A 20,666-nucleotide genomic window follows, 5' to 3' on the forward strand; every position below is an offset into this window, starting at 1 on the left:
GTATCATCCGCGTACTGATGATACCTCACCCCGTGTCGCCGAATGATCTCACCCAGTGGTTTCATGTAGATGTTAAAAAGGAGGGTGGACAGGACCGAGCCCTGAGGCACCCCATGATCGAGGCGCCTAAGGATCGATCTCTGTCCACCCGCCAACACCGACTGTAACCTGTCAGAGAGGTAGGAGAACCACCGCAATACGGTGCCGCCCACCCCCATCTCTCCGAGACGACGCAGAAGGATACCATGGTCGATGGTATCGAAAGCCGCTGAGAGGTCAAGAAGCACCAGGATAGAGGAATAACCCCTATCCCAGGCTCGCCAGAGGTCATCGGTCAATGAATAAGTGCATAAATAATACAAGGAAGCTGGAAGCAAATCTGTTTATATTCCATAAATAGTTCATACAGCAATAACAACTGTTAGCTAAATAAAACAAGGTGATAAAAAATCAATAAATAGACATAAAATCCTCTTCAAAATATAGTTTTTTATGTCACTTTCTGTTCAAAGGTGACAGCTAGATTTTAAAAAAATATCATTTTAAAGAGATGAGGCAACAAGGCAACACCCATATGAATTTATACGCATCAGCAGGAAAGTCTACTGTCATGAAAACAAAACATGCCAACAAAAACATTCAGCCTAAGTCCTGGCATTTATTATATTGCCTGGGACAGAGCCTGAATGTTCTACACGTGTTTTATTATGCTCAATCCCTCCACAGATGGAGCCAGAAACCCAAACTGAAAGGAAGAAATGTTAACACTGTTCTAAAAATCCTTTAATAAGAATTTATGCACTATTTTAAATAGATAAATTCTATAACAATCTTGTTTTTATTTGCATATGTTCACGTTACCTTTAGTTTTCATTTCATTTTTCTTAAATAAATTCTAAGAAGAGAAAAATGATACTTTATCCAGTGGAAAATAACTTTTGGATGCAACTTGCCACAAATCCCTTCCCTTGTCCACTATAACATTGAAAAATAGCAATCAAACTGGATGCATTTTAGATATATTGTTTACCTATCTGAAAAAATCCATCCCAAGTTTTTATGACGTTAATGTTGTTTTCATTGTTTCTTACAGTCTGTAAATTAATATCCTGAAACAAATAAAAGGAATAAAATTCCAACCAGTCTTTGGAAAGGAAAGCAATGTCTTCTTGATTACATTTCTCTTATGCAAAAATTATCTAGAATTCAATAAAAAGTACCCTGGTCAGTGAGAGTGGATGTTTATTGGTGGTGTTGTTTTTTTTTAAAAAAAATAAATCCTTCTAGGAATACATTTTTGCTGTGGCTAATTTCTAATAGGCTGTTCCAAATGAGGAATGTTGCCAAATTGCTGTTTAAGCAGAAACAAAATAGGGGCAGGGAGTAATAATGAAGGGAGCACTGTAATTGCTTGCATTATATTCACCGTGATATCCAACTGCTACAATAAACTGAAGAAAATTTTAAAAGGCAAATGGTTATCATTCATCAGAATACAGTATTGAAGAAGTTACAGTATACAGTATGCTATCTGGATGATAACAGCGTAATAGATTAGGAATACTGGCTAGAAATATTAAGCAGAAATAAACTTTTCTCCCTACTTTTATAGAAAAGGTTCACATTCACATGGGCAGAGATACTTACCTTACTGGGTAAAACTTCTACAGTAGCATTAAACAATATGTCTCTAGGATGCTCAGAATTTCCACTTCTAAATAAGTAACTGCAGAGCAAATTGCATAAAAACATGAGGAAATTTACCATTAATATGAAATTATGGGCTTTTATTGTGAGATGTTTTTACTTTATTGTTCAGAGAAAATACTTCTAGAACAGTTTACAAAAAAAAAGTGAATTATAGGTAGTTATGAGACGTTTTGGATGTATTGTTCCATAGGCATAGTTAGGAATAAAGCATTAACAAAGATTGGAACTACTATTAGGCATTACCCAGCAAAGGCATGTAATTCTCTCTACATTTGCTATTCTAGTTAAAAACATTTCAGATTATACCAGAAGAACAATGGAAGACTGCCTTGCTTGTTATCTCACTTCTCAATTTCCCCATTCAAATGACTTCAATCAGAATAGAGCTGGAAGGGACCTTGGAGGTCTTCTAGTCCAACCCCCTGCTCAAGCAGGAGACCTATATCATTTCAGACAAGTCACTCTCCAGTCTCTTTTTAAAAACCTCCAGTAATGAAGCACCTACAACTTCTGACTGCAAGCTGCTCCACTGGTTATCATCACTGCTAGGAAATATCTTCTTAACTCCAGGTTGCTTCTCTCCTTGATTAATTTCTATCTATTGTTTCTTGCCCTGCCCTCTGGTGCTTTGGAAAATAAGTTAATCTCTCTACTTTGTGGCAACCTCTCAAATACTGGAATACTGCTATCATGTAACCACTAGTCTTTTTCTCTAGATTAGCCAAACCCAAATCCTGCAACTATTCTTCAGGCCCTTAATCATCATAGTTGCTCTTCTTTGCACTTTTTCCAAAGTCTCAACATCTTTTTTGTAATGTGGTAACCAAAACTGGATGCAGTATTCCAGGTGTGGCCTTACTAAGGCTTTGTAAAGTAGTACTAATATTTCATGTGATTTTGATTCTATGCTTCTGTTTATACAACCAAGGATTGTATTAACTTTTTTGGCTGCTGCTGCACACTGCTGGCTCATATTTAAGTGATTGTCCACTAGGACCCCAAGGTTCCACTCACAGTTACTGTTTTTGAGTCAGGTTTCACCTAATTTGTACTTTTAGTTTTGGTTCTTCCTGCCTAAATGTAAAATCTTGCTTTCTCCACATTAAATTTCATGCTGTTGGATAGGGCCCATTGTTCAAGTCTGTCAAGATCTTTTTGGATTCTTAGCTTGTCTTTTGGAGTGTTGGCTATTCTTGCAAGCTTAGTGTCATCTGCAGATTTGATGAGTTCCCCTTCTATTCCCTCATCTAAATCATTTATGAAGATATTGAAGAGTACTGGGCCTAAGATGGGACCTTGTGGTATCCCACTTCTTACTTCCCTCCATGTAGATATAGTACCAATAAGGACTACTTGTTGGATATGGTTTGTCAGCCAGTTACAAATCCATCTGGTAGTGATGCTGTCTATCCCACATTTTTCTAGCTTACCAAGAAGCAGATTGTAGTCTACTTTGTCAAATGCCTTGCTGAAGTCTAAGTATACTATGCGAACAGCATTTCGCTGGTCTACTAATTTATTCACTTTGTCAAAGAATGAAATAAGATTGGTTTGGCATGATCTGTTTTTAACAAACCCATGCTGGCTTTTAGTTATGACTTCATTTATTTCTAGATGTTCGCAGATCTGTTTTTTGATTATCTTTTCCAGGATCCTCCCAGGTATTGATGTTAGGTCGATTGGTCTGTAGTTTCCTGGTCTGTTTTCTTTTCCTTTTTTGAAGATGGGAACCACATCAGCACTTTTCCAATCCTCAGGTAATTCCCTGTATTCCAGGATTTTTGAAAGATATGGTACAATGGTTCTGAGATAACATCTGCCGGCTCCTTCAAAACCCTGGGATGTAATCCATCAGGTCCTGATGATTTATATTCATCAGGTTCAGGTAGGTGTTCTCTAATGATTTTCTTGCTTATTTTAATTTTTATTTCTAGTCTGTCTTGTACAGTTAGGTTTTTGATAGGTCAGGCTATAGTTTTTTTTTTGCGTGAAGACTGATGCAAAGAATGAGGTAAGCAGCCCTGCTTTCTCTCTACTGCCTGTTATTTCCTTGCATCTTCTCTCCTAAATGGACCTGCTGTTTCCTTGACCTTTTTCTTATTATTTATGTTTGAAAGAAACATTTTTATTATCTTTGACTTATGTTGCAAGCCTTTGTTCATTCTGAGCCTTTGCTTTCTTGACTTCATCTTAGCAGATATGGACTATCTGCTGATATTAGTTATGTGTCCCTCTTTCCTTTTTTGTACTTGTCCTTTTTGTCTTTCAGTTTATCAGAGAGATCTTTGTGCAACCATGCTGGTTTCTTGTTTTTCTTTTTCAGTAGTATTGTGCTGGACTGTGCTTTGTGATCATTTTTTTCAGAGTTTCCCATGCTTCTCAAGTTGTTTTCCCTTTAGGAGTTTCATCCATGGAATTTTTCTTAGGCTGTGAATTTGTTAAAATCAGCTCTTTTAAAATTTAAGACAATGGCTGGATTATATTCTGTTACTTGTGTTTGCATTATATTGAATTCTAATATGATGTGGTCATTCTCACCCAAAGTTCCAGCAACTTCAATTCCCTCTATCACTTCTTCTCTGTTAGTAAGAATTAGGTCTAGTATAACTTTTCCTCTAGTTCCCTCCTCTATCTTTTGTACATTATTTGGTACATTATATATTGTGTTAATGTACATTATAATGTACATTATAGTACTGTAATGTACATTATAGTTGTATAATGTATAGTTGTACATTATACTTATTGGAACATTTTTTCACTTTGAGAAAAATTAAGATAAGTTAGTTGACCAATTTTGATAAAGAAAAATTAGAGACAACAAGAAACATTTTGCATCGGGTGATAAATTACCTTACTATTTTCAATGGTTCCTCAAAACTGAACAAGATATAATCTCCAGCTTTAGGAGCAAATGCCCAAAATATTTCTATTCCATTGTAAGCATTTTCTAGAGTAAACTGCTGAAATACTTTTAAGCTTGTTTTCATTTTTGCAGGAGGGTTAGCATGTTCCCTAAATAATGATGTTTTGACAAAATCTTCATCCTGTAAAATATAGATGTATATTCATATGTAAAAACACTATTTTACAAAGTTTTGTGAAAACAATAATGCACAAATTATAATCTTGGAATATAATGAGAATTGGGAATCACCTGCTAAACTCAATGTGGGGAAGATTCAGAACTGATACAAAAATAAGTGTCCATTGCTAAGCAAAATAATGAAAAAACAATCAAACCTGTATTGTGATGTCACAACCTAAACCACAACATTTAAACTCATGTCCTTTCATTAGACTAAGTAAATCATGGGATTTTTTGTTGCAACATCACAATCTATGTGTCATCACTCCCCACCACCACCATCACACACTTATAGTTGTCTGTGATAGTACCATATTTACTGAGTAATTATAGTCTCCCAAATAATTAGTTGTCAATTTATCAAATTACTGCTTGTCCTACTGATAAGGACAGAAGCAGCTGTTGGAAACAAAGAAATAGGCAGAGGTACAAAAGACTGCAAAGACTTCTGCTGAAGAATGTGGCTGTCCTATTTAATTTTGTTCCTGTCTTTTTGTCTTTTTCTTTCCAGGTGCTACACTTTTTTTTTACCCCATCTCCAGCCTTCCCTTTCTTTTTGTGTATATGACTATGTTTCTGCATGTCAGAGGAAAAATGGTTGGTTTATGCAGATAAAACCAATTCAAACAAATAAGCAAATAAATAAATTATAACTGCTTTCAGGGTCCTATGAATTCACACTGGAGGGAACTAAAGGGAATGCAATGGAAGGTTATTATTGCATTTGTATCACATTTCTGGGTTCCCTAGTTGACACTGTAAGAACAAAATGTTGGAGCCCTCATGGAGTAATCTGATCTAGTATAACTTTTCTATATAAATTAGTTAAAATGAAATGAAACATGAGAAATAAAAGCAAGCTAGATAGAAAGGGATCTAGTGTCCAGTTTAGTTGCATTTATGGCCATTTGTTTGGTAAGCTTCAAATTAGTAAATTTGCTTTATCCGAAAAGACAAAATCCTAATTCTTGAACAAATTCTTGAACAAAATTCCTACCAAACCATAGGAATTTTAAGAGGCCAACTTAAATGCTTCTCGACTGGAGCCCCAATTAATTTTACTTTTCTATGAAAGCTTAATTAAAAGAAATATTTCATTATTTTCAGAAAGAATACAAATTTAAATCAGAAGCAAATAAACAAAAAAGACATCTTACTCTCAACTTCTGTGTTTTTCCAGCTAAAGAAGAATGAAATCCCACATGTTGAAAAAGTGATGGTTTATAACGGATGCGTAAATTAGACTTCCGGCTTTCACAATCTTTCTGGAAAGAAAATCATTTTGTGCCATAAAAACCAGACAATAATATTTAACAGAATTTTATCTGAACATTTATTATTCTCTTACATGCAATCTTGTAAGAAGAAATGACCAAGTGTGACACTAATAAGCAGAGCTGGTATAATATCAGGTTACAATTACAAGTATTTCTAATGTTCAAGTGGATTTGAAGATTTTCAGCCTTTGTGAGAGAAAAAAAAATCTGGCTGGGATTAAAGCCTTACCATAAATATTAAAACCGCGTGGAAGCAAACGTAGAAGCAGGGTTTGTCTAAGGATAAATGTGGGATATGTAAGTAGGATAAATGCCATCAACTTCTAGAACTCTTTTCTTACAACTTATATAGAAAGATAGAATGCATTTATCTTTAATAATTGCATGGGTTGCCCTGACAATAACATCACAGGGAGCAAATCATGAAAATAACTGCGTCATACACCCTATGTGCTTTAAAAGCAATGAGTGACTGAAGTTGCCTTCCATGAGCTTTAATCACTCAGCAGAGAATATGCCAGACATGTCCTCTGATAGTGAGGCCATCAATGATTTTCAGAAAAACTGGTTGCTAGCAAAGCAATATTCAAATTCTGACTGAGCAAGGGTGGCAAGGACTTAGAGATTATAGAATTTTGCACCAGATCAGCAGTGATTTGCCATCTGCATCATGCAATTGTGGTGTTTACAAATGGAGGGGGATAGTAAAATCTTCATGTCATGGCATTCAAATAAGTAATGGAAAGATAAACAGAAAAATAATGAAAAATTGAGAAAGGGGTGGGGAATTGAGGTGAAGAGAAGATAATGAGAAAAGCGCTAAATAAATGTTATAAGGCATAAACTTTGATAAAGTGCATACTAAGTCTAAGATGTTTCAGTTTTGTGCATAAGCACTTACAAAGCATTAGCTAAGGAGAAGTGGGATAAAGATGTGAGAAATGTATTAAAAGTTTATCCTGGTTTTTAACTAATTTTGCTGGAAAAACAGAACACATTTTCTTGGTTAATGCTGCTCAAGCAATTCATTAAGTTATAATATTAAAAGTAAAAAAAAATGAAAAATCCATGAGAGATTAAAACTGTCCTATTTTTTAATAAATATAAATTCTAACCCAAATTTTAATTCAAAATACATTTATCAATACCAATTTTGAAAAGCAACAGGAAAGTATTTGAATCTAAATGGTGTACTGTATTAAATGCACATATTTAGACAAAACAGATTTAAACACTTTTTAATTAAAATATTTACATCCATTTTTCCTAAAGAATCCAAGTTAACAAAACAGGTAGTCCTCGACTTATGACCACAATTGAGCCCAAAATTTCTGTTGCTAAGTGAAATATTTGTTAAGTGAGCTTGCCTCATTTTACAACTTTTCTTGACACAGTTGTTAAGTGAATCACTGTAGTCATTAAATTAATCAAATTGTTAAGTGAATCTGGCTTCTCCATTTACTTTGCTTATCAGAAGATTGCAAAAGGGGAAAATGTGACCCCAGGACACCGCAACAGTCATAAATGTGAGTCAATTGCCAAGTATCTGAATTTTGATCACATGATCATGGGAATGTATGACAGTCGTAAATGTGAAAACCGGTCATAAGTCACTTTTTTCAGTGCCATTGTAACTTTCAACAGCCACTAAATGAACTGTTGTAAGTCAAGGGCTACCTGTACAAATGAAATAATAAATAACATGAAGTTACATAACTGTAAATAACCAATACTGTAAATTAAATGGAATTTATTAATCAGCTTGAAAGAGGAATGCAGCCTACTTTTGATCATAGCATAGGATACATTTATATTTTCAGTATAATACAGCATGCATTTTTAATTATACAATGACCTAATTGTTGACATTAAAATTTCAAGAAACTGGTTAACTTACAAATCAGTTTTAATACAAAATGGTCTAATCAAACATTTTTCCTTAAAAGTGTCTCTTTTGTTTTTGTTTTGTGTGTGTCCGTGTGTCTGTATATATACATAGAGCTATTGTTAATAAATAAAATAAAATACTTACTCCGTTTTTCTCTGGATTACAAACTTTAACTGAAATTAAGTGTTCTAGTAGCCAGTCAATTGGTTTATCTTTGTAGAACATTAAAAAAAATTCTACTATCAGTGGTAAGTCTTTGCATCGGAATAATTTTCCTGAAAATACATTTTTTTAAAAAAAAAGGAAAAGAAAATCATAATTTTATTCACAACTTTATTGTCTAAGTCTATCCATTACTAAGAAGTTGGATCAAGATTTAGTTACAATTAGTCTATTCATTACATTTACATAATTCAAGTTCTATTGATTTTAATAGTTTATTTAGAGTATGGCAAAATCTATTCTCACTCTATTGTCTATAGAAATTACGTTTTGTCTGAAGAATAGAAAATAGTAATGACTCCAGTAATTTGGACAAGCACTGAAATATTAACACAATTAATAATTTCGTGTGTTTATGGCCCCTCATTTGTATTGATTCTGACCTCATTTCCTTGTGTTTGAAAGAATGTGTCACATTTTATCTGCTAAAATAGCAGCTACTCTTTGTTTTTGCTTCCCCAGATCCAAGTAGAGAGACTTTGATTTTTTTATCTCATTTTCAAGATTCTTTTAGATCTTTTAGTTTATTTTGTTATTGTAAGATGGCATAGGATAATGATAATTCTATTTTTAATTCCATCTCTCTTGTTTTGTAACATTTTTGGCTACTTTTGCTTCCTAAAGTGAAAAAAGTGAAAGCAGTACCCTAATATCTTCACTTAGCATTTAATTGAAATTTGCGACATTACAGAAGGCTGGAGAGATTATTCACCAGGGAAAGACTAGCTACTCAAACAGTATAAACTGCTTAGCACTTAGGTAAATGCATGAATATCAAAACCAGTGTCAATGCTGTAAATATTGCACGTTCCCGTTGTGACAACTGATGAAAATTGCTGCCATTTTCTCTTTTCTTTTAACATGCTTTTTCTGGTATTTAGAAATCAGGTGCAGAAGGGGGGGTTGGGATGAAAGCTCAAGCTCAGCTAGCCATAATAATAACGCTGCTTTGTGGAAATCCAAGGATGAGCTGATAACATTTTGGCAGGCTGAGGAGCTGGGTAGAAAGCCCCCCATTTTAGGCTAATTGGAGAATGTGATTTATGACAGCTTATTGGAGGTGGGAATTGCACTTTCTTACTTTATATCCGGGAGAAGGGAATTTAGTTTTTGGGTACAACTATATAGTGCCGATACTTTGTTTCCTGAATAAAATGTTCTTTAAGGAAGAATTTTTGCCTTGAAGTTCTTTTGATGGGTTTCGTCTATTGGAACCATGACAATCAGCCCATGAAGATCTAAATAAACTTTAAATTGTCTCCTAAAATTCAAAACCACAGGGTTTTTTTAGAATGAGAAGATTAAAAAAAGGCAGATATTAACATTCAGCCTATCTTTGTATTATTTTATCAACTATAATTATTAAATATCTCTATTATCAACAAAGATAAATGTTAAATGATGGAGACTTTTTTAAATAATGTATTATACTATGCTTATAGTTCTTGTCCTTGGCCTGCATGTGGACTCCACCAGTTATTTTCTTTCATGATCCTCCGGAAATTCCACAATCCATGTTAAAAGTGTTGGGATCTTTTTCTTTTTTGAAGCACATTTATTTTTACATGAAAAGCCTACATTTTTTATTATGAATAAGCCTTATTGAATTCCATGATATTTACCTATTAATGCATACATAAGATAGACTAAAAAAGTAATTCAAGTACAAAAATACCTGATTTGCAATAATATTTTATTGGATTGTTGTTTGCTGCTAGAGTGCTTTTAGTGAGATGGATGGCCATACAAATTTGATTAATAAAAAAATATTGTGAAAAATGGCCACAATATTTAAATATTTAATATAATATATTAAATTATTAATTAATATAAAATTAATAATATAATTTTGATGCTGAAAGATAGAAAATGTATTGTCATCCACTTGTATTCTTATTTAGGCTGATCTTTGTGGACTCTTGACAATATTTATTTTTTATTTATTAAATTTATATACTGTACTTACCAATAAACCCAAGCTGAGAAAACTCAAGAACTATCCATTCCTGTGATATCTTTTGTTCAATGAAGTCATTTATTGTATATAAATAGCGAGGGTTGGCCACAATATCATCTTCTAGCTGAAAAAGATTATTTTTACTAGCAAAATCATAAATGCTAAAACTTTTAATGGATCTTCCAGAAGAAACTTAAAACTCCAGCAGGAAAAGGATTAGAGTAGGACACTAATATGAAAATATGACAGTTCCATGTGTGATTAACTTATCATCAGAAATCTACAAATACAAGGGACATTATTGTATATTGGGAAATAGATCCATTATGTACATTATCAATAAAGCTGATTTCCAGGAACCACTAAAATGATTATTATGTCAAGATTCAACTAATACCCTGATAAAATATTAAGAATAATAGTAAAACACTGATGTATGTATGAACATAACATATAAATAAATTATTGTGGATGAAATTAATTACCGGTGACAAGAGACAAGTATGGAAATGGCATGATAGCTAGGAGGGCAATCTAGGAGGGCAATCCTTGAAGGATTCCCTGCCAAACAGCACATGGGAATATTACTATCAACAGAGAGGATCCACCACAGATTGGCAGGACCACAGTCATGTATGTGAAAGCTTACACAAACATATTTCTATTGGCAATGTACCATTTCCATTAAGAATAAAATACGATATTCTTACCCTGAGGCAAATTTGAACTTGCTATTTAAGTTATTCCTGTTTGGTGCTCAGACTGGCTTGACTCTAAGCTGTTTTAAGAAAACCTTGTCCAGACTGACAACAGTTCACAAGCTATTCAGTCCATATTACAAATTACCATATACTCCCACAGGAAAATTCCTCTACTGTGGTGCCTTCCCACCTGTCTACTCTAGAAACAATTGTCAATCATCTGCTTTGTTAGGAGATTCTTTTGGACATGTATATTTTTTTTAAAATATATTTTATTAGATTTTATATGGGTAGGGAAAAGGTGGGGTCGATGCGAGTACAGGAAAATCAGGATAAAGGGGACAGGGTGTGGATAACTAAAGTAAATACATAATTCAGCGAACAAGCTGTCGTCCGGGTCTTCATATTTAGTATGAAGTATTATATTATTTATATAATACTAGACATTTATAAGAATAAATCAGTATAGTTACAAAGCAAAACACTAATATTCCTTTAAATAATTAACATAGTTGATAGCATAACAACTATTTCCAATCATCAACTTTAATACTTAATATAATAAAGCTCTAAAATCTCTTCTTATTCTAACATGTTTTAACCCACTGATAAAATTTTCCCCAGGTTTTATAAAAATTGAATCTTCTTTCTCCTTCATCTCTAACGTTAATCTGTCCATTTCTGCACAATCTAGGATTTTCAGAATTATAATCTCGTCTGATGGTAGGTTTTCATTTTTCCAAAATTGGGCAAATACTATTCTTGCAGCTGTTAATACAGGGACATGTATACTTTTTATGAGTATATGTATACAAAATCAATATATAAAACTGACTTTATATATATACAAAATTAGAATATCCTAATCTACATACATGCAGAAAAAGCTTTGAAAACCTCCTTTTGTACTATTGTTACTTTCTTTTAAAAATTTCTCTACCACAAATACTGTAATAGCGTAGTGCAGTAGTTAAAGCATCTTCCTTATAAATATAAGATTACTGGAGAGAAAAAAATCAGTCTGAGGTAATTACCCCCCGACAGTGATGAATGGTGAAGGGATGCCTTGTAAGTGGCAGACAAGCTATTTAATAGGCTGTGCCCATTTGAAGCTACTTCTTTTTATTTGGTGCCTACCTCCAAATCTAGATAACTACTGCCCATTTCTTGGGATAACAGATAAGTTCATGACCAGAAAATTGGAAAAGGTTATGAAGCTAGAAGGGAGATTATGTGCTTGGTATTTGGATCTATGCCACAGCCAAATCTCATGTTAGCCGTAATCCAATCTCATTGTCAATATTATTCTACTTTCTCCAAAACTCAGTGCTTTTTTGTAAAAAAAAAAAAAAAAAAAAGGTGCCAGAACTCACACATGTCATACAACCCACCTTGCCTACCTTACAAGGTTCCATCCAAAAAAGGTGCCGGAACTCCGTTCTGGGCGTTCTATGAGAAAAAAAGCCCTGCCAAAATGTATCCTGTTTATTTAACAAATCTCCTCCCTTTCATTCTTTTCCACTACAAGGTGAATTGAATGCTGGCAGGCCAATGCTTCTGTTAACTTTTAACAACTTGATCAGCCCAATCTTGAGTTACCACAGTATTAAAAACAAAGAATCCTGTGGCATATTAAAAGCTAAAGAAGTTTATTTTTATCACTTAAGCTTTTGTGAATCACAGTCCGACAAATTGGTTAGTCTTTAAGGTTGGTGCCATAATATCTATTTATGTCCACCCTAAGGCGGATGCTTCAAACAGTAACATGACTACTACTCTGAAAACGAAATAGTATTTGTTCCTTTGTAATACCTTAACATTTTTTAATTGAGCATTAACTGCACAAATATAAACTTCTCAGCTTCTGAAATGGAATACGACTTAAATGTTCCTGACTGTTGGCTCAGGTTCTGAATCAAGATACTAAAAGCTAATGAAGTTTTTAATGTTTTCATTTTACCTCCCTTGAGTGTTGATAAGAAACACTTTCTAGGCCCTATTGAATCAGAGCTCCTCAAAAATGCTTTCAGCTTTGAAATGCACAATTATCTCAGAATGAGGGAGGCCTGAAAGGAGACTGATAATAATTACATTTCACCCTAGGTGAGGAGGGATTTGGCTGCTTGCACTTATGGCTCCCATACCCTCATTATCTATTCCTTGGCAGAGTTAAAAGTCTCTCAAAGGCCCCTGTGGACTCAAGAAAACATGAATGACCGCATGAATTGAAAATATTGACACAAATTTCTCTAAACCACTCTCAATGTTTTATTAATTAATAACGCAATTGCTAGATTGTTCTTTTAAAAAAGGGAAAAATAGCTTGCATGGGGGAAAAGGCAAAAAGCAAATAGGCGGGTTTATAGTCTTAAATTGCTTCCTAGCACAACTAAAAGGAAAAGAAGAAGCAACCAGTTCTGTTCCCCTTCCCTCCCTCCTATCTATTAGAAAAGGATTCTCACTTATACATATATTCCAGATTTAAAGAAAATATAGCATGAGAATAAATACCCTTTAATCTCTCTTCCCATGTAAAGAAAAACAATGACAAATTTCTCCTAGAACTCAGCTCTTCATTTCCCAGTTCCTTTTGGTCATATTTTTACTTCTACTATATTTATAATATATGTGATAGTAAAATGAATTTACTATTTTTTTCAGAACCTCATATTTTTTGTCAAGATGATAGCCCATCCTTTTTTTTCCCCTAACTAGTTTCACTTACTAGCTTCATTTAATATGATTCATACCTTCCTTACTTTTGCTTTATAGAGCACAGCATTCTCTATTACTAAAATGTTTTGATTTTTCAATCATTTGTTTTGTTTTCTTGTGGTCTACTTTCCAGCTCCTTTCTGAAGTGGCAGATATCATGGTTAGGGTAATACTACTAATTAAGGCTCACATGACGGCAAGTATGGGAAGTTTTAAGCAGCAGCAAGGAATGGTTCTTGTCCTCAATAATAATTGCAGCTTTGGGGGCTTGAATGGTTATGAAAATCAGGCAAAGCATTTAAGGTAAACTTAGTTCTCATTTTTTTTAACGACCACTTGTTCAGTGACCATTTGAATTTACAACAGTGCTGAACTAGTAATACACACGACTTGTCTTCATACTTAACAACAGTTGCAGCATCCCTGTGGTCAGATGATTATGATTTGGACATTGGGTGATTGGTCCACAGTTATGACATTGCAGCATGCTATAGTCATGTGATCATAGTTTGTAACCTTCACTGCTGGCTTTTGACATGTAAAGTCAGCAGGAGGTCACAAGTGACAGCCATGTGATGTTGTACAAGATTTGCTTAATGACTGCAACTGGAAATGCTGGAACTGCAATCAATGAACAGCACAGTCACATGATGTTATGCTTTATGACCACATCGCTTAGCAATAGAAACTCTAGTTCCACTTATTGTTAAATGAAGAGTTCCTGTAATACATTCAACAGTGTCCACAGCAAATCATGGTGAAACTAAGATAATGTAGTGTGAAAAAATCACAAGCAACTAGCATAAGTTGTACCATTTGTGCAATTTAACAAACAAATTTCATTACTAGTAGGAACCCCCCCTACAGATTGCTCCTATGGAAGAAAAAAATTGTATAGAGAGATGCCCTCTGTTCCTACCATCAAAACAATGATTGTTGGCCCATATTGACAATGCAGCAATAGGGTAGGGCAAAATCTCACAGGAAATTATTCCCATTACATACACCAATAGAACTCTAAATAAAAACACAAGTCGGGAGCCCATCCCAGCTCCAGTTCAAAGATGAATCCTACCACTAGGAGTAGTGGTGAAATCTGAGTAACTAGATCTAGCTCCAAATACTATTTCTCCTAAAGATTCAAACTGATAATCCATTGTGGAAATTTTAAATGATGGGTAGCCCAAGCTACTCAGTGGCAAGGATCTGTCATTAGCATTTGATCTTGATTATGCCCAAAAAATACTTGAGAAAGCCAGATGCTAATGTATAACACAACTTTCCCCAGTCTGGTGTCCTCAAAATGCTTTAGACTCCTAAAACTAGGAGATGATATGACCAAAGACTGAATTAGGCTGACATAAACCAGTAGTTTATCAAATAGCTGCACCACCAAGAACCATATTCCTTTGAAAAGACAGTAATGATTCTAATCAAGCCAGTAGCCAACTAATTACGATCATGTTCTACTTATGGATTATGTTCCAAAAGGCCATTTGTAAATCCATTTTATCCACAAGTCCAACAAGCATAAGAAACATGCACAGTACAGTTCTTACCTTACATAAGGGATAGCATCAGGGAAAAACCTGATAGCATCCACAACTACAACCTAGAAATTGGAAAGGTAAGAAAGGATTAGTTTCCAGTATGCCAGGCTGAAGTTGTGGATGCTATCAGGTTTTACCACAATGCTGTTGCTTGTGTAAGGTAAGAACTATACTACACCTATTCACAACTGCAATCTAAAAGGTCCTGGATGTCAAGAGAAGGTGGGAAAAATTCCAATGCACTACATACATATTTTCCATCTTCTTCCAAGTCTTGGATAAGAACAGGTTTGTTCATATTGGCAAAAGCTCATAACCTGACAGTTCATTAGGAATATATGTACATCTCTTGTCCAACATTCTCAATACACTAGATTCATATATCAATTCCTTTATTAAACATTCATGTGAATAATAAACATGAACATGATTCTGCTAACCTAGCAACAAGCACTTCCAAGTTATTTAATAATAAAACTAAAACCAACTGATACCTAAAGATTGTAGAATCCAGGCATATAATCTTGCACAATTTAGACAGTGTAACCATATATATAGTTATGGAAACATACCTGTAAATAATACATTCCTTTTTGTTGGGCATACATCATTAAGAAACTATAATCCAAATTCTGTTTTGTTCTCCATCTAAACAAAAAAAAATCCATGAAATTTTTAAAAACAAATCTATACTTATATTTTCTTTCTGTGTAAAGTCAAATATTTTTTTGCTGAAACTCATTCAAATTATTTTGCTAGGTAAAATTCAGAATGGAAATTGCTTTGATTATTTTTAATTGGAAGAGGAATAATGTAGAAAATAACCTTATTGAGTCTTCTGAATGTCAGCAGCTTTCAGTACTATCAAAAATTGTATTTTCACTGTCAGAAATTATAGGCACTGTGATAGGATGGATCTATTTCTACCTAACTTGGACATTTCAGAAAACAGATCCTTTATTATTCAGCCGATATTATCTTTCAGGGTTCTTCTATAATATTTTCCTAAAATTTAATTTCTCCATTAATCTTCTGTGATATTTAGTTTGCATACACAGAATGAAATCTCTACATGAAAAATACTGGGGGATCCTCATTTTATGATAACAAATAAACCAGCATTCTGTCTTACCCATGGTCTAGAACAGGGATGTCAAACGCAATTTCATCAGCATTGTGGTGCCCTCAGGGAGGCTGGGTGGGCGTGGCCCACTGGGTGCGGTGGTAATGGTAGATTGCGTGGATGTGGCTGGGGTGGCCGTGGCCACCTTGATGTTGCTGTGGGGATTGGCAGGGCTGGGGGACTCAGGGGGTCTCTGGTGGGTAGGGCAGCGGGCAGGAGGCTCGTCCTGCAGGGTGAGACAAGGCGAAGCAGGGGATAGGGTGGGGGTGCCATTGCCGCAGTGCAAGGCAAGGCAAGTCAAGGCAGTGGCCGGGGCAGCTGCTGCCTGATACCATTGGCCCCTGCACACAGAAGCCAGTGAGCGTATGGGGGCTGATAGTGTCTGTCAGCAGCCACAGCCTGCCAGCCCCTCGTCCGGCGTACTCTAGGGCTCCGCAGTCCACTGCGAATACTGGGCCAGCTCTCCAGCAGCAGGTGGAGTAGGGGAGGGGGGAGGCACGTGATGCAGACTGCCAGATGAGCGTAGTCCATCCCATCTGCTTTTGCTTGCGGTTGGAGAGCAAATTGCTACTGGTCATTCTCAGCCCCTTTGCAGATCTTGTCCTTGCCCTGCGTGTGGAGCCTGTTCCCCTCGCACACCTGACACATTGCCCCCCCCTTGGGCCGCCGCCGCCAGCAGCTCACAGAGGTCCATTAGGCTGCTGCCACCATCCAGAGTGCCTGGCCCACCCAGCACAAAGGAGGCAAAAATGGCTGGCTAGCAAGCTCGAGTAGAGAACACCAACACCCAGCAAGCAAAAGGCCATCCTGAGCGGGGAAAGCCAGATCCCATCAGCACCATGCCTGTCTAGGCCCAGCCAGGATTGCGTGCCTCCCCTCCATCTCTGCTGGGCTTGGGCGGCCATGACGCTGATGGGTATCCAGCTTTCCCTGCTCAGGGTGGCCTTTTGCCTGCTGGCCCTGGGTGTGCTCTACCACCTCTACTCGGGCTTCCTAGCCAACCACTTCACTTCCTTCATGCTGGGTGGGCCTGCAGCTCTGGGTGGCGGCCTAATGGACCAATGCAAGTGACTGGCAGCCATGGCAGGTACCGAGGTGCGTGAGGGGAATGCACTCCACATGCAGGCCAAGGACAAGACACTTGAGGGGGCTGAAGAGATGACCAGTGGCGACCTGCTCTCCAGCCATAAAACAGATGAGACAGAGTAGGCATGTCTGGTGGTCCACATCATGTACCCCAACTCCGCATGCTGCCGGTGCTGCCGCAGCACTGTTGGAGGACTGGGCCAGTATTCACAGCGGGCTATGCAGTCCCTGCTGCTAGATGCCATCAGCCCCTTGCGTGTGCCTTGAGATCCGCTGGGCTGGGTGGGGCCAGGGCCAGGGTGGTGGGGGCCAGTCCCTCGCCATTTCTGGGGGATCCCCATGGGCCAAATATTGGCCAATCATGGGCCAGATGCAGCCTATGGGCCTTGTGTTTGATATGTCTGGTCTAGAAAATAGATGGAAGAATTGAAGAGGTGAAGTGGGAGTCTGTGATTCTTGTGGCAATGAAATTTTCTTGTACTGAAAACAAAGGACTATAGCAGAAACCTTCAAACCTAGAAATGATCAGTTATATCACAATAAAAAATGAAGATGCTTAACATTTAAATCTAGGGACTAACATATATAGTGGGCAGAATTTCACCATGTTGCTCTACAAAGACCTTCATATGTATGGCTTCTTGTATCTGCTTGGAAATGCAGGCAACAGTCTGATATATGTATCAATTTTCCTAGAAAGGGCTAATTTTCCCTTTAAAAAACTGCCTCAGCCTGATCCAGACTGCAGTGGTGGTTAATAATGTCTTACAGCTTTGGCATCTGTATGTCTTCATGGAAAATAGGGACTCACTAGCTCACTAATATGGGCATGATTTTGAATACCAGCAGATATATGGAACACATTACATTATGCTACAGAAGTGCTTGCTATATTTGAGTAACAAAGCTAATTTTAAAATGCCTGATTCTATTTATTTCCACAAATGTATATGCTGTGCCAATTATACTCTGAGCATGAAATAGACATGAAATAGACACATCAAACATAAATCATAAAAACATAAAATAGCCAACCTAAAACCATAATATATATAAAAAGGTGAAAGATAAAAACATAGCAACCATGGAACTAATATTCTACTTTCAAAAGGCTCAGCAGAAGACTACTGACTCCACTTTTTCCATGCTAACCAGCAGCTGAAGTGGAGAGAAAAACACCAAAGGGCTAGGGCAGCCATGGAGAAAGAATATTTCTATCTCCTTAATTTTCCAAGGAGGGGGATTAGAAACATGCCCTCCTAGCTACTGAGATGTCCCAACGATAAGAAGAACTTAAAACATATGGATCACTAGCAACATTTATAATCTTATTAGAAGTCATGCAACACAAGCAAAGCAGGTGTAACTCTGTTGAAATACCTTCTGGTGCAAGTGTTATCCCAGTGGCCTCCACTGTTAGCATGGAAGCTGCTTATGTTGTACCAACTGCACTTTTACATAATTTTAAGAGGCAGTCCCAAGCAGACTGTATTAAAGTAATGCAAACCTGGGGTACCTATCCAGAGCATTCTCCATTCTGCTGCAAAATGGTCGTCTCTTGTGCACCAATTTAAACAGGACAAGAACTGGGATTCATTTTTTTTAAACTACACATGTATAAATGTTCAAAACTGATATTATTCTAAAGCTGACTATAATAAGTTCCTTTTCATTAATGTCCTTCTGTTTATATCTGCCTTCTATTGTATTTGTTAATCAGAGACAATAAACATGTGTTTCACTATTATGTTTTATTATTTATTATGAGCATGGGCAAAAATGGACATGACAGTTTAAGAAATAAAATAATCCTAATTTTAAAATCCTAGGAAAATGTATTCCAAGGATCTTATTATCCCATCTTTCATACCTCACTCTTTCTTTTGAATCTCCAAATGTTTCCTTAAGATTGGAAAAATCAGGGTAAAAGGATTCATGGGGAGAAATAATTTCCAGAGCACCAGAAAGAACTTCATTTGGAAAGCTGAAGAAAGAAAAGAACAATATTTTTTTCCAGTGATCTCTATACAAACTATCAATGTCCGATGGGGGTGGAGGTGGGGTGGAGAGAGGGAAGGAGGGAGAGAGAGAGAGAAAGAGAGAGAGGGAGGGAGGGAGGGAGGGAGAGAGGGAGAGAGATTTGCCAAATTTTCAAAAATCATAATACTGTTGTGGGGAAAATACGAGGAGGAAGATGTGTTGAATATGTTTACTGCCTTGAATTATTTGTAAAAATAATAAAAGCAGGATACAAATAAATAATTTTTTTATTAAGAATTTTGATTATACTAGTAAAATCTAATGCAAACTAAAGTCAGAAAAAAGAATAGAGAGGAATATATATATATATATATATATATATATATATATATATATATATATATATATGTAGGTCTTTGTTGTTCGGGTTTTCTCCCGCGTAAAATTGGAAGTGTCTTGGCGACGTTTCGACGAAGTCCCATTCGTCATCTTCAGGCTGGTGCTTTCAGCTTCGTGCTTTGAGCAGCAATGTGTGGTCTTAGCTGTTTATTCCTTTTAACTGCCAGTGGGGGTATGAACTGATTGGGTGGGAGCTTGGCTATGTTCTGATTGGGTGGAGGTGTGTTCTGAATGGTTAGGGGCTTGGCTGTGCTCTGATTGGCTGGGGGAGTGTTCTGTTTGGTTGTGCTCAGGTTAGTCTGAGTTGCAGAGGGGTTTAAGATTTTGGGCTGCCTTGCTATTTTTTGGCTTCGCGTTCGTGGTCATGCCTCCTCTTCATGGGGGGTGTCAGTTTGCTTCATGTATGGATTGGAGGGGTTTAAAGTGGCTAATGATGCAGCTGTGGTCTGGCTTCTGGTTTGTGGTCGTGCCTCATCATCGGTGTGGCTTTGGGTTTGCTTTTTGCGTGGATGTGTGGTGGTGACATCCTGTGTGGTTTTTGTGAGTGTGGGTCTGGTATCATTGTTTGTGTTAGGGAGTCGTTTGTCAATGAGGGCGGGTTTCCAAATGGCTGGTAGGCGGGAGGTATCATCTCGCTTGTTCATGCTGTGTGGGCGTTTTTCTATCTCGATGGCTTCTCTGATTATTCTGTTATTAAAATGTTCACTTTTGGCAATGGTTCTGGTATTTTTAAAGTCAATTTCATGTCCTGTAGCTTTAAGGTGTTGGACCAGGGAAGATGTTGGTTCCTCTTTTTTGACTGAGTTCTTATGTTCTTCAATGCGTGCACTTATTCTTCTGTTGGTTTGTCCGATGTATGTGGTGGGACAAGTGGTGCATGGGATTTCGTATACTCCTTGATTTTCTAATTCAATTTTATCTTTGGGGTTTCTAAGGATGGTGGATATTTTTCTGTTTGTGCAGAATGCTG

At 36.5% G+C, this 20,666-nt stretch overlaps 1 protein-coding gene across 7 annotated transcripts in view; it reads right to left on the bottom strand.

Moving 5' to 3' along the window:
• Nucleotides 1-20,666, bottom strand: part of MGAT4D (MGAT4 family member D) — a 49,842-nt gene that overhangs the window by 7,065 nt on the left and 22,111 nt on the right. For 6 of the 7 annotated variants that reach the window (XM_039338913.1, XM_039338914.1, XM_039338915.1 and 3 more), the window contains 8 exons: nt 19,188-19,301; nt 15,681-15,756; nt 10,152-10,266; nt 8,108-8,238; nt 5,956-6,063; nt 4,564-4,757; nt 1,648-1,726; nt 1,031-1,109 (listed from right to left, as the gene is read on the bottom strand). In XM_039338913.1, coding sequence (XP_039194847.1) covers nt 1,031-1,109; nt 1,648-1,726; nt 4,564-4,757; nt 5,956-6,063; nt 8,108-8,238; nt 10,152-10,266; nt 15,681-15,756; nt 19,188-19,301 — 896 coding nt within the window. The remainder of the gene's footprint in view (nt 1-1,030; nt 1,110-1,647; nt 1,727-4,563; nt 4,758-5,955; nt 6,064-8,107; nt 8,239-10,151; nt 10,267-15,680; nt 15,757-19,187; nt 19,302-20,666) is intronic. The other variant, XM_039338916.1, reaches the window with a different exon arrangement.

The sequence above is a fragment of the Crotalus tigris genome, unplaced genomic scaffold (genome assembly GCF_016545835.1).
Source record: "Crotalus tigris isolate CLP2741 ecotype Arizona unplaced genomic scaffold, ASM1654583v1 scf7180000017725.2566008, whole genome shotgun sequence".
In the NCBI taxonomy this organism is placed as follows: Eukaryota; Metazoa; Chordata; class Lepidosauria; order Squamata; family Viperidae; genus Crotalus; species Crotalus tigris.